Source organism: Oncorhynchus mykiss, chromosome 9 (genome assembly GCF_013265735.2).
Source record: "Oncorhynchus mykiss isolate Arlee chromosome 9, USDA_OmykA_1.1, whole genome shotgun sequence".
In the NCBI taxonomy this organism is placed as follows: domain Eukaryota; kingdom Metazoa; phylum Chordata; class Actinopteri; order Salmoniformes; family Salmonidae; genus Oncorhynchus; species Oncorhynchus mykiss.
Window position 1 is genome coordinate 65621274 of NC_048573.1, and position 15274 is coordinate 65636547.

Sequence of the window (15274 nt, forward strand, 5' to 3'; positions counted from 1 at the left end):
GGGGTTACAGCACAGCGCAGTGGGTAGGGGCCGACCAGGGGTGGTGGGTGGGGGACGAGGGTTGGAGTTATAATTTAAAGGAGCCTATTCCTCTGAAGTGTTTGCCAGAGTGCACCCCACCAAACACAATCACAAGTCTGGTTGGTTGTGCTTGCAGAACTAATGAGGGCTGAGGAGCACATTGAGGGCAGAGGAGATGAGAGCTTTGATGTTCTGGGTAATGTTTTCTCTCTCTCCCTGACTCTCTCCCTGCATGTCCCACATCAAAAATTAAAGGGGAGTCAGTCGTAAAGCAGATGTTTTGGAGCGATGCATTTATACAGAATATACTTTATAAATCCTCTCTCTCTTTCTCCTCTCGCTCTCCCTCTCTCACAAAGTTTGCCTTTATGTATAAATGTAAAGTATCAACAGTAGATATGTGTGTAGATGGGTGAGAGAAACAATATATATTTAATACATTTTGACACAACAAAATGTGGCATAAGTCAAGGGGTGTGAATGCTTTCTGAAGCCACTGTATGCATCAATCCACTGTAGGCTATCTTTCAATCTAGCTAAACATACTGAATCGTCTTCTGTTAAACATACAGTACGATCATCCTGTCAGTCAACGTCGAGGACTTTTATCTTTCCTAACTTCCCCCCTTCTCTCTCCTTTTAATTCAGCAGGGTCTGGTTGTCATTACTCTAGGGGCAGTCAATGTGTTGCTGTGCATGTGTCAGTGTCTGCAGACCGCATGGTAGGAGACAGGGAGAGAGGGGGAAGGAGCAGGAGAGAAATCAAATCAAATTGTATTTGTCACATGCTTCGTAAACAACAGGTGTAGACTAACAGTGAAATGCTTACTTGCCAACAATGCAGAGAAAAAAATAAAATAATACTAATAATAATACAAGGAATAAATACACATTGAGTAACGATGGTTACTTTGCTATATACACGGAGTACCAGTACCTAGTTGATGTGCAGTGGTACGAGGTAGTTGAGGTAGATACTGTATGTACATATTATTATGAACTATGAAGTGACTAGGCAACAGGATAGATGATAAACAGTAGCAGCAGGGTATGTGATGAGTCAAAAGGGTTATAGCCAAAAGGGTCAATGCAGATAGTCTAGGTAGCTATTGGTTAATAATTTAACTAACAATTGAGCAGTCGAATGACACAGGGGTAGAAACAGTTCAGGATTCTGTTGGTTCCAGACTTGGTGCATCGGTACCTCTTGCCGTGTGGTAGCAGAGAGAACAGTCTATGACTTGGGTGGCTGGAGTCTGACCGCCTGGTATAGAGGTCCTAGATGGCAGGGAGCTCAGACCCAGTGATGTATTACCCTCTGTAGCGCCTTGTGGTTGGATGTCAAGCAGTTGCCAATGACACAACCAGTCAAGATGCTCTCATTGGTGCAGCTGTAGAACTTTTTGAGGATCTGAGGGCCCATGCCAAATCTTTTCAGGCTCCCCATGGGGGAAGAGGCATTGTCGCGCCTTCTTCACGACTGTGTTGATGTGTGTGGACCATGTTAATTCCTTAGTGATGTAGACACTGAGGAACTTGAAGCTCTCGACCCGCTCCACTACAGACCTGTCGATATGGAGGGGGATGTGCTCGGCCCTCCATTTCCTGGAGTCTACGATCATCTGCTTTGTCTTGCTGACGATGAGGGAGAGGATGTTGTCCTGGTTGTCCTGTTGTCCTGATGGTGTTGGTGTGGTGTGCAGGAACACAGTTGTAGTGATAAGTTTAGAGGGCACTACAGTGTTGAACACTGAACATTCTCACGTAGGTGTTCCTCTTGTCCATGTGGTAGAGGGAAGTGTGGAGTGTAATAGAGATTGCGTCATCTGTGGATCTGTTGAGGCGGTATGCGAATTGAAGTGGGTCCAGGGTGTCTGGGATGATGATGTTGATGTGAGCCATGATCAGCCTTTCAAAGCATTTCATATCTACAGATGTGAGTACTGCAGGCGATAGTCATTTAGACAGTTTACCTTGGCGTTCTTGGGCGCAGGGACTATGGTGGTCTGCTTGAAGCTGAGCATCCGCTTCATCTGACCACTTTCGTCACTGGTACTTCCTTTTTGAGTTTTTGCTTGTCAGCAAGAATCAGGAGTCCCGGGGATTAGGGCCTGGTACGGGATGAGCAGTACATCCGCAGCTGCCAACTCGTTGAAGTAGACATTTCATCTACATCGAGGTTAGTGACCGCTGTTCTGATGTCCAGAAGTTGTTTGCGGTCATAGGAAATGATGGCAGAAATATTAAGTACACAAAATAGCAGAACTGGTCAGGAACCCGTAGGACGGCAGCTATACATCTCCTCAGTGCCAGAGAGAGAGACGGGGAGAGAGACGGGGAGATAGAGAGAGAGGGAGCAAGAGATAAAGAGAGAGAGATAGACGGGGAGATAGAGAGCGAGAGAGCAAGAGATAGAGAGAGAGAGATGGGGAGAGAGAGAGAGATAGCGAGAGAGAGAGAGAGATAGAGAGATAGAGGGGTGGAGAAGGGGAGAGAAAGAGAGAGATGGAGAGAGAGAGAGAGAGACGGGGAGAGAGAGAGAGACAGAGAGAGAGAGAGAGAGAGAGAGAGAGAGAGAGAGAGAGAGAGAGAACGAGAGAGATAGAGAGAGAGCGAGAGGAGAGGAGAGAGGGAGACGGGGAGTAAGAGAAGAGAGAGGGATACGGGGGGAGAGAGAGAGAGAGGGAGACAGGGAGAGAGAGAGGGAGCGAGAGATAGAGAGACGGTGAAAGAGAGAGAGGGAGGAGAGAGGGAGAGAGAGAGGGAGACGGGGAGAGAGAGAGAGAGAGAGAGAGAGAGAGAGAGAGAGAGAGAGAGAGAGAGAGATAGAGAGAGAGAGAGAGAGAGAGAGATAGAGAGAAAGAGAGAGAGAGGAGAGGAGAGGAGAGGAGAGGAGAGGAGAGGAGAGAGAGAGAGAGAGAGAGAGAGAGAGAGAGAGAGAGAGAGGAGGGGGGGAGAGGGGGGGGAGGGAGGCAGAGAGAGAGAGAGAGAGAGAGAGAGAGAGAGAGAGAGGGAGAGAGAAAGAGAGCGACGGAGACGGAGAGAGAGAGAGAGAGAGAGAGAGAGAGAGAGAGAGAAAAGAGTAGAGAGGGAGACAGGGAGAGAGAGAGGGAAGGAGGGGAAGAAGAATAGGGAGTGGGAGAGAGAGCGAGATAGAAACAGAGAGAGACTGACAGAGACAGAGGTAGACAGACAAAGAGGAGAGGAAGACAAAGCGATCCAGGGCTGTCCAACCTCTCTCTCTCACACATGAGTAGAAACGGTGACAGGAAATTCCCCTTCACAGCAGTAGCAGCAGCTCCAGGGTGAAATGATAAAGGAATGAAGAAATGCAATCCAGAAATCCAGTTATCCCTTATCATTCCAATCCCATAGCAGTACTTCTTAGTCTCCCCCTCTCTGCTATTCTCTCACTAAATACCAGAGCGAGCGCACTTGATCCAGACATTGGGAGAGTCACACAGTCTACCTAAGGGGTGTCTCAATCAGTGGACACATGTTCACACTAATATTGATCATTGAAGGCTTAAGACCATCTGAATCTCCCGAAGATCAAGCTGGATCCCATGGTGAGTATTTTCCCCATTGGTGCATGTCTGAGAATGATCTTATCTTAAATCTAACCAGGCACTGAATGGTATGTGGGATGACTGTGTAAATCACCCAATATCCCTGTCTATTTGTCTGTCTGTGTCTGTCTTAGACAGACAGGGACACAGCGTTCTCAGTAGCAGCACCACATGATGCAGTGAATCTCCCTTGGCTGTGAACCCTGGACAGATGATCTCAGGCACACACATACATACACGAAAGAGACTGAATGGTATAATCACCACTCTCTATCCCGATTCCTCTCTCCTTTAGTATTAAAAGTAATTATTTCAGGAAACAATATCCTGCTTCAATAACAACCACATCTCTCTGCATAAAGGAAGTGGCCATAAAACAAGTCTCACCATCTCTCTCCTGTTTGGAGTGTAAACCACCTCTCTCCTGTTTGGAGTGCAAACCCCCTCTCTCCTGTTTGGAGTGGAAACCCCCTCTCTCCTGTTTGGAGTGCAAACCCCCTCTCTCCTGTTTGGAGTGCAAACCCCCTCTCTCCTGTTTGGAGTGCAAACCCCCTCTCTCCTGTTTGGAGTGTAAACCCCCTCTCTCCTGTTTGGAGTGCAAACCACCTCTCTCCTGTTTGGAGTGCAAACCACCTCTCTCCTGTTTGGAGTGCAAAGCACCTCTCTCCTGTTTGGTGTGCAAACCACACTCCTGTTTGGAGTGTAAACCACCTCTCTCCTGTTTGGAGTGTAAACCACCTCTTTCCTGTTTGGAGTGTAAACCATCTCTATCCTGTTTGGAGTGTAAACCATCTCTCTCCTGTTTGGAGTGTAAACCATCTCTCTCCTGTTTGGAGTGTAAACCACCTCTCTCCTGTTTGGAGTGTAAACCACCTCTCTCCTGTTTGGAGTGCAAACCCCCTCTCTCCTGTTTGGAGTGTAAACCATCTCTCTCCTGTTTGGAGTGTAAACCACCTCTCTCCTGTTTGGAGTGTAAACCACCTCTATCCTGTTTGGAGTGCAAACCACCTCTCTCCTGTTTGGAGTGCAAACCACTCTCCTGTTTGGAGTGCAAACCACCTCTCTCCTGTTTGGAGTGCAAACCACCTCTCTCCTGTTTGGAGTGTAAACCACCTCTATCCTGTTTGGAGTGTAAACCATCTCTATCCTGTTTGGAGTGTAAACCACCTCTCTCCTGTTTGGAGTGCAAACCACCTCTCTCCTGTTTGGAGTGTAAACCATCTCTCTCCAGTTTGGAGTGCAAACCACTCTCCTGTTTGGAGTGCAAAGCACCTCTCTCCTGTTTGGAGTGCAAACCACTCTCCTGTTTGGAGTGCAAACCACCTCTCTCCTGTTTGGAGTGCAAACCACTCTCCTGTTTGGAGTGCAAACCACCTCTCTCCTGTTTGGAGTGTAAACCACCTCTATCCTGTTTGGAGTGTAAACCACCTTTCTCCTGTTTGGAGTGTAAACCACCTCTCTCCTGTTTGGAGTGCAAACCACCTCTCTCCTGTTTGGAGTAGGCCTGTAGCCTTCCCACAGGGTTTAGTTGTCACCCAAGTGTCGATGACTGCACTTTCAACCATTTAAAAGCAATGTTCAAATGTGAATATATGTCAGATATTTTGTTTATTTATACAACAGATGAATTAATGTGATATCACTGTGCTTCATCTAATAACAGTAAGACCAAGGAGCTAATCATGGACAATACCTAACAGGGGGGTGAGCCCATCCACATCGACGGGGCTGCAGTGGAGCAGGTCGAGAGCTTCAGGTTCCTCGGTATCCAAATCACTAAGAACTTAAAATGTTCCACACACGCACACACAGTTGTGAAGAAAGCACGAAAGTGACGCTTCCCCCTCAGTAGGTTGAAAAGGTTTGGCACGGGCCCTCAAATCCTCAAAAAGTTCTACAGCTGTACCCTTGAGAGCATCTTGATTGACTGCATCACTGCTTGGTATGGCCCACAATCGCATGGCGCTACAGACAGTGGTGCGGACAGCACAGTACATCCTGCCATCCAGGAACTCTATATCATGCGGTGTGAAAATTGTCAAAGACTCCAGCCACACAAGCCATAGACCGTTCTCTCTGCTTCCTTCCGCACAGGAAGCAGTACCGGTGCATCAAGTCTGACACCACCAGGCTCCTGAACAGCTTCTATCTCCAAACCATAAGACTGCTAAATAGCTAACAAAATGGCTACAATGGCTGCACTCTGACACGGCACTACACATTTTACACTGACTGACACTCCAACAAACACACAAACACTCACTCCATCATTTGGTCACATACACATAACACGCACATACATTTATACTGACTCTACACACCCGCTCACCCACTCACATACAATCATTATATACTCTGCTGCTGCTCTGTTTATTGTACACTGAGTGTACAAAACATTAGGAAGACCTGGCTGATATAGAGTTGTCCCCCCCTTTTTGCCCTCAGAACAGTCTCAATTCGTCGGGGCCTGGACTTTACAAGGTCTCCACAGGGATGCTGGCCCATGTTGACTGGCCCAATGCTTCCCACAGTTGTGTCAAATTGGCTGGTAGTGGATCTCTACTCCGAATAGCTTGTTCCACCTCATCCCACAGATGCTCAATTGGATTGAGATGTGGTGACTGAGCAGGCCACTGCAGTAAACTGAATTCTTGTGGCATTATCCTGCTGAAAAAATACATTTGCAGATGTATAGACTGCTGCCATGAAGGGATGCACCACCACCACCAGCCTGAAATATTGACATGCGGCATGACGGATGCATTTACAGTACTCATCTCCATACCCTAGTCCTCCCATTAGCGTGAAACAGCAGGAACCAAGATTCATCAGACCAGGTAATATTTTTCCAATTCTCCAGTGTCCAATGTTTTAGTTCCTTAGGCCACTGCAATCGCAGTTTCTTGTTTTTTTCTTGTTTTTTTTCTTGTTTTTTTTCTTGTTTCACCGGGCGTGCCATACCCTATTCATGTCAAGGTACAACGAGTTGTGCATTCTTTTATGGGTCTTTGGGCACCAATGTTGTACTGGATTGTCAGTTGACTACCTGTTGATCTGCACAATTCGTGTCAGCGTCCTTTATCCTCTTTCATCAATGACCCATTTTCGACTACTAGCCTGCCGTTGGCTGGGTGTCCTTTGTGTGGTGGACCATTCTTGATGCACACAAGAAACTGTTGAGCACGAAAAACACAGCAGCATTGCAGTTCTTGACACAGTCAAACCGTTGTGCCTGGCACCTACTACCATACCCCTTTCAAAGGTACTTAAATCTGTTGTCTTGCCCGCAAAAACAGGGTTTTAGAAATATTTGCAAATGTATTAAATATATAAACTGAAATACCTTATTTACATAAGTATTCAGAACCTTTGCTATGAGAATCGAAATTGAGCTCAGGTGAATTCTGTTTCCATTGGTCATCATTGAGATGTTTCTACAACTTGATTGGAGTCCACCTGTGGTAAATTAAATTGATTGGACATGATTTGGAAAGGCACACACCTGTCGTATATAAGGTCCCACAGTTGACAGTGCATGTCAGAGCAGAAACCAAGCCATGAGGTCGAAGGAATTGTCAAAAGAGCTCCAAGACAGGATTGTGTCGAGGCACAGATCTGGGGAAGGGTACCAAAAATGTCTGCAGCATTGAAGGTCCCCAAGAACACAGTGGCCTCCATTATTCTTAAATGGAAAAGTTTGGAACCACCAAGACTCTTCCTAAAGCTGGCTGCCTGGCCAAACTGAGCAATCGGGGGAGAAGGTCCTTGGTCAGGGAGGTGACCAAGAACCCGATGGTCAGTCAGACACCTCACAGGTCCTCAACTGGCAGCTTCATTAAATAGTACCAGCAAAACACCAGTCTCAACGTCAGAAGTGAAGAGGCGACTCCGGGATGCTGACCTTCTAGGCAGAGTTCCTCTGTCCAGTGTTCTTTTGCCCATCTTAGTCTTTTATTTTTATTGGCCAGTCTTAGACATGGCTTTATCTTTGCAACTCTATCTAGAAGACCAGCGGAGTTTTCACTGTTGATGTTGAGACTGGTGTTTTGCGGGTACTATTTAATTAAGCTGCCAGTTGAGGACTTGTGAGGCATCTGTTTCTCAAACTAGACACTCTAAGATACTTGTCCTCTTGCTCAGTTGTGCACAGGGGCTTCCACTCCTCTTTCTATTCTGGTTAGAGACAGATTATGCTATTCTGTGAATCGAGTAGTACACAGCGTTGTACGAGATCTTCAGTTTCTTGGCAATTTCTCACATGGAATAGCCTTCATTTCTCAGAACAAGAATAGACTGACGAGTTTCAGAGGAAACGTCTTTGTTTCTGGACATTTTGAGCCTGTAATCGAACCCTCAAATGCTGATACTCCAGATACTAAAACTCATCTAAAGAAGTCCGGTTGTATTGCTTCTTTAATCAGCACAACAGTTTTCAGCTACAATAGACATTTACAACATTAACAATGTCTACACTGTATTTCTGATCAATTTGATGTTATTTTAATGGACAAAAAATGTGCTTTTCTTTCAAAAACAAGAACATTTCTAAGTGACCCCAAACTTTTCAACAGCAGTGTATGTACCTTCATCCCTCCAGTATCTCTGCACATTGTAAATGTGCTACTGGAACTGACCCCGTATATAGTATGCGTACTTACTTTCTTGTGAACATGCAGCTTTATATGATTACATGAGAAGAAATGTATAGTTACAGTAACCTCAATGTGGTCATTGATGTGTGGAATTAAATGGCCAGGTGCGCAATTAAAGGGGAATTACACAAAAAAAATGACATTTAAAAAAGTGTTCATTTTCTTCCAGACCTAGAAAATGGTCTTCTGATGTGATTTAAGCATTGACATGGGCTCAGAACATCCAACTGTGTTGTTTCTCTATGAACAATTGTAATTTTGAGAGTGAAAAAAAAAGAGACAGAAAATCTAAAAGGAGGAAAAAATAAAACTGCGAGAACATAATTTGGGCAAACATAAAATATAATTTTGGGGGGAAAAGCACACATTTTATAGGGCCCACCTTAGAGTCGTTTATTAACCATTATTTTACCAGGCATATTGGCAGAAAACATAGTGCACTACTTTCTCTTGTACACTAAGGACCTGGGGAAGAGTTGACAACATAATACATTACTTTCTCTTGTACACTAAGGACCTGGGGAAGAGTTGTGGGGAAGAGTTGCAGGGGAGAGGAGGAGAATGTGCCTATTTAATAGAATGTTGTTTTTTTTAAACTTTTTTCAAATCAAATGTTTTTTCCACATAGATTCCACGTCACAATATATTGACAAATTACGTTGAAACAATGTTAATTCAACCAGTTATTCCAAGTGGGTTGTTCCCAAAACCTCCAACCCTCCCACAACTCACCCCACCTCACCATCAGCTCCCTAATCCAGGTCATGGGACTAGAGCATGCCTTGCCTGGGTTTGATATACTCAATTCATGTGTGCCAATTCTCTACCTTTCTCTCAAAGTGGGCACTCATATACTACTTCCCACACATTTCATAGCATTGAAACTTATCAGAAATGCAGAGACCTATAATCACCGCTGTTCTCACAATGGAATGAGACAATTTCCGTCCGGCAACAATAAGTAGAGGCATATTTGTGACATAATAATTATATTGATTCACTAAATAAAACATAATCACAAAACAAAAGAAACAGCAATAATACAGTGTGTGTGGTCATTTCCTGGTTATGAGTGGTACAGTTCTAGGTGCAGTATTCCCTAAATGACCTGTAGTTCAGTATGGCGAGAGATCGAAAACATCCCTCAACCAAGAGCCAGACATGGGTTTCCTTCTCCAAGAAAATCCATAGACAGAAAAAAACTGTCCCCACTAGATGACTTGTGGTTCTGATTCCGTTGGTAGTAGAAACACGTTGAGGAACCATCATGCCTGGTTCTCTCTGGTTCTGATTCCGTTGGTAGTAGAAACACGTTGAGGAACCATCATGCCTGATTCTCTTTAGTTCTGTTTCCGTTGGTAGTAGAAGCACGTTGAGGAACCATCATGCCTGGTTCTCTTTAGTTCTGTTTCCGTTGGTAGTAGAAACACGTTGAAGAACCATCATGCCTGGTTCTCTTTAGTTCTGTTTCCGTTGGTAGTAGAAACACGTTGAGGAACCATCATGCCTGGTTCTCTCTGGTTCTGATTCCGTTGTTGGGTAGAAACACGTTGAGGAACCATCATGCCTGGTTCTCTTTAGTTCTGTTTCCTTAGTTCCTCCTGGTTCATGCAATGAAGAATTGGAATTAAAGAATTGAAACCGATTAGTATTGAGGTGCAGGTGCAAAATGTTCAATGAGTAAAATCGTCCTCTGGAGTTCATTACCACATTCCATATCAGAACTTGTGACATAACTTATCTGTTTTCCAGCATCCCACTGTTGTGTTCAGGCTTTGTTGACTATTACGACTTCAGCTCAATTTCACCATCCTGAGCAGAGAAACACTCAGTCATTGGGTCTCATATGTTCCTCTCATAAACTGGTGCCACACAGCAGATGCCAAGCAACGGAGTCTAAATAAATTCACACACCAAAATAATATACATTTTTCATATACACAAAAACTGTACACTGTAATAGTAGCCTAGGCATTAGTTAGTTGAACTAATAATGCCTTACTGCTGTTTGAGTGTTCTTTGTTTCTGAACAGAGACCAGGGGAGCGCAGAACAGAACAGCAGATGGGGTCCAGGGCATTCTGATTATCATGGCTGAAAGGGCTGCATCCAAACAGGCAGAGGAAAGAAAGACAAATGACATGAGTCACCTCTTCCTCAATCTTTGACTTGGCATTTTGAGAATAACAACAGGCAACAAAGGGAAAATAGATCCCAGATGACGGAAAGAAGGAAAAAAAGAGGAGAAGAAGAAGCGGGGGATAAACCGATTCTGTGGGAGACTTAACTGACGCAAAGAGAAACACAAACACTGAAATGAAAGGTTTGGTTCGGTGGATGTGTGTACATTGGACAGAGTTAAAGGGTGGATTTAGATTTTGCCATCCTGTGTCCTGAAAATGTCCAGGAGAAACATGGAGGACAGTTGAGAAGAACATCAAAGACTGTGGTCTGACCAGGAACCCTTACCAAGATGGCTGCTAGTGCTGAATTGAAATAGTAGCACTCTTTCTCTCTTGTGGTGGCCCCATGCATCCCAAAGCATTAAGATGATTAAGTAAGTAAGAGTCCTGGATGGGCCTCGTCTACCCATATACCAAATGAAAGGTTTAGTTGTGTGGGTTTGTGTGTACAGGAGGCTACTGGTCTACTTACAGACGTTGACCCACTCAGTGACTCGACACTCCTCACAGAGCACGTAGCAGCACCAGTGGAAGCGGCAGTGGCACCTCTCACTACGTGTCTGCTTCAGGATATTGTGCCCTCTCCCGCAGCACAGGGACCCGCAGCTGTCCATGCTGTGGCTGGTCTTGTTGCAGATCCGTCCCTGGGTGCCCAAGGAGTCCAGGGACGGCTCCCGCTCACAGAAGTCTGGAGACTTCTCAAAGTAGACCAGCTCCCGTGACACACTCGGCCTCCGCCGACCCACATTGTTTGGGCTACCCACGCCCCCAGACCCAGATCTGGATCCTACTCCGGCCCCGTTCCTAACCCCATTCAAGGCTCCATTGCCAGCTGCGACCCGGGGGTTGAACACCCCGCTGTTCTTGTTCTGGGAGTTGATGAAGATGGCGGTGAGGAACTTATCCCTCAGCAGAGAACCAAGCAGCCTGAACTCAGGAGACACGTACCAGCAGGTCTTGAACTGGCAGCTGCCTGACGTGCCGTGGCACTTACACCTCCGCTTCATGTTGTCAGTCACAAGCTGTGCAGGGGGAAACAATCATGTCACTATCCATAGAAGTGTAGAAGGCGTTTGATTGCAATGTACTAGGCTAACAATTATAAATGTATTTAAAGAAACACTATGCAGAAATTGCTCCGCCATTTCCTGGTTGCTAAAATTCTAATAGTTTGCCTAATTTCAGTTTCTGTGACAAAACAAGCAAGAATGGCATTGTACCATCTAAACTGCTGTGAAATATATTTTCCATAACCAAAACACTGTTTGAAGCTGGAAAAAATCTAACTGAAGAACGGGAAGCATAGAAATAGCAGACAAAGAACAGATATACAATTCTTAGACTCACTTTCAATGAAAATAAAAGCTCTATAACACCCATTTCTATGTGAATTTGGTCAGGTCACCTAAAAAGTTACATATTGCAGCTTTAAAATGGTTTATACGTGTTTTATAAATATTTTATTGATTGTTTATGAATCTGTAATAAACGTTTATAACTAATTAATTCAATTAAATATTAAATTCCATAAATGTTAGAAAACTTGATGAATTCCATTGCGAAACCTTCACCAAATGAGAGCCTGAATCCTATCTGCAGTTATCATCTTGATAAAAATACACAAGATGAATCCTATCTGTCAGAGTCTCTGCTCACCTGTCGGCCCACCCTGTTGTTGTGGATCCTCATGCGGGCGTGGATATCCCTCGGAGTCCCCCGGGAGTCCAACCAATCCCTGGAGAATCTCTCACCGAAGCGGGTGTCATGGCTACAGCCCCCCCACTCCCAGGTTTCCTGCTGGGGGCTGAAGTCCTCTGGCAGGGGATTGAGGAGGGAGGTGGGGTGGGTAGAACCAGAACGCTGGCTGGCTGGCACATCTCTGAAATCCTGGGGGGCGGGGGGGCCTCCTCCCCCGTCCCCTCCCATGCCCGCTCTGGCCCCGCCTCTCTGTAGGGTCTGCAGCTGCAGTTGGGTGAGTTTGAGACGGATCTTGTCATCGTCCAGGCGACGCTTGGCCTCGCAGCCGCAGTCACGGAGCTTGCCCAAGCTGCAGGCAGAAGCCACGGAGTGTGCCACACCCGCTGCCAACAGGGACAGAGAGAAGGCAGTCTCCCTGAAGCCTGTGGGAGAGCGGAGAGAGACACATCAGAGTCCTGATGTCATCATACTGGGTATAATCTAGATACAGGAAAGCTTCATATCCTTTCATTATTTTCATTCTATAAAGGAAAACATGTGAAGAAATGCTTTTATGTCAGCATCCTTTTTTTGTCCACTATCCCCACCTATAGGGCCTAAAAGTCTTCCTGACCAGGGAACTGGAGTTGTTTCTGGTCAGATCACATGGAAAATATCCTGTCTGCATGTCCACCCTCCATCTTTCTCTGCCCCTGTGTCTCTCTCACCCCTGTTGAGGATTGCGCTCTGGTGGGGCAGCTTGTTGAGGCTCTCCAGGGCAGAACAGTTCCACCGTTGATCTCTGAGCTGGTGCTGGCACTCGTGGATGGCCACCTGGGATGCACACAAATAAATACACCATCAGAATGGACATTGGCATTTTCAAATCAAATCAAAGTTTATTTGTCACGTGCGCTGAATACAACAGGTGTAGTCGACCTTACAGTGAAATGCTTACTTACAGGCTCTAACCAATAGTGCAAAAAAAGGTGTTAGGTGAACAATAGGTAGGTAAAGAAATAAAACAACAGTAAAAAGACAGGCTATATACAGTAGTGAGGCTTTAAAAGTAGTGAGGCTACATACAGACACCGGTTAGTCAGGCTGATTGAAGTGGTATGTACATGTAGATATGATTAAAGTGACTATGCATATATGATGGGTGGTAGGTGGGACACAATACAGATAACCCGGTTTGGCAACATGACTAAAATGATTGCCATCTTGGTCATTGAATCTTCATTCCAGACCCTGATAAAATATGGTCAAATATTGTATAAAACAATTGATTGTGTTATATATATATCTATCTATGACCTGCATGCCCTGCAGGGCTGAAGCCGTCACGTCGGGGCTCCGAACACACAGACGCATCTGACGCTTGCTCAGGCCTGCCAGCCGCAGGCAGACAGAGGTAGGGGTCAGCACTGGATCTCCTGCCACCTTCAGACCCAGGATGTCATTACACAGCACCCTGAGGTGAGGATACAGCGGAGGTAGTACAGGGTCATCAGCAACTCTAGAGCAATATCTATCCGTGAAGTGCCTGCTCCGACCCTCCGTCTAACAATGAAAGTGTCATGTAATGAAATGAACATTCACAGAAAGGTATTTGCTGACACAGCTTAACACTACATTCTGGGAAAATATCTATTTTCAAGGAAATAGAATGTTGATTATTATCTCTGGGATATATTCACATATATTCACTATTAACATTTTAATTACACAAGTTCCAGTGAAGCACAGTATTGTAAAAAAAAAATGTGCCGTAGAAACCTGGATGGCATTGTTACTAAACCATCTCTGTTTTGCATGTCCTTAATCATTCAGTCCCCCAACTGTTGGTTCTGATTAGTGTGAGTGCGTGTGTGTGTGTGTGTGTGTGTGTGTGTGTGTGTGTGTGTGTGTGTGTGTGTGTGTGTGTGTGTGTGTGTGTGTGTGTGTGTGTGTGTGTATGTGTGTGTGTGTGTGTGTGTGTGTGTGTCATTACAGGTCACAAACAAAGAAACATTTTGAAAATCGGGATGTCAGCGGTAACAGCAGGCAGCAATAGGCATGTTAGTGAGACAGAGTTGAACGCAGACATCAAGGCATTGTAACATGTGCACCAACAAGTTATTTAACTAAACTAGAATATTAGATCAACCTCAAGGAAATATCAGTAACTTAACAAAATCTTCCTCCGACTTAACTTTTCGATTTAATTATTTCTCATCCCCGGAATGCTCATTGAACATCATCTCCACTTTATCAACTTCTCATCACTCTCTCCGGCTACTTACGTGATTGCAGGTGACGTAAGTGCCGCTGCCAAAATCAGGACAAGGTCCCAACTGATTTTATGTGATATCTCCATTTTGGTAAGCGTCTTTCCCGACGTGACATTAAAACACTGGTGTGAAAATCGATTAAAAGAAAAATTGGACAAGAGTGGAGTAGATTAGCGATGTGCCTCCAACAGAACGAGGAATGAAGAAAGAGAGCAGAATAGTTTGGGGCGAACGTGAAGGGGAGGAGGAGAGAAAATAAGGGAGGGGAGATGTCGCTACAGGCGGTTGTTTTCGAGGTATTGAGCTTCTGAGAAAAGCATCAATAGTTGACAAACCATTATGTAAATTTGACCGACAGCCAATAAGTGTCACAACATATCCAAAGATTTTTCGCGCAGGTACCATTTTCCTCACCAGCATCACCATCTGTGAGTGAGACATTGTACTATCATATAATAATAGAAAACACTTGTATATGTAACATCACTGATATGGATGTTTACTATTTTGTTGGATACAACTGAAAGAAAACGAAAATGTATTCAGATGAAACCCAAGAGAGAAATCATTCCAGATATGTCTAGGAAATAAATGACTATAGTGTTGGGGGGAGGGGATTGGTTGGTTGCTGCTGGTTCCACTGTACGACAGGGAGCTAGAGGCAGCAGCAGGCAGGCGCACGGCTCTCTTCGCGGCGCTCCAATGATACTTGGGTAAACAGTCATCTGTTACCCCTCTTCCTTCTCCCTTCCTCCCACCTCAATCAGCTCGTCTGTTCTTTATTATTGTGTTTGAAACAACCTCATCATTCCATAACAGTTTGATATTTTTTTTCAGCGAATGAAATAAAACCCTTTTCATACAGTAGGGAGAGGCTATGTTTAATGTAATTTGCAAACA

General features: G+C 45.0%; 1 protein-coding gene across 1 annotated transcript; it reads right to left on the reverse strand.

Annotated features, from left to right (window-relative positions):
- Window positions 1-8790: 8790 nt before the first annotated feature.
- On the reverse strand, window positions 8791-14566 carry LOC110532706 (protein Wnt-10b). The gene is made up of 5 exons (XM_021616802.2): window positions 14387-14566; window positions 13419-13575; window positions 12830-12935; window positions 12081-12544; window positions 8791-11446 (listed from the first exon to the last, which is right to left on the reverse strand). Exons 1-5 carry the CDS (start codon window positions 14458-14460, stop codon window positions 10889-10891), a joined length of 1359 nt encoding a protein of 452 aa, XP_021472477.2. The 5' UTR covers window positions 14461-14566; the 3' UTR covers window positions 8791-10888.
- Window positions 14567-15274: the final 708 nt, after the last annotated feature.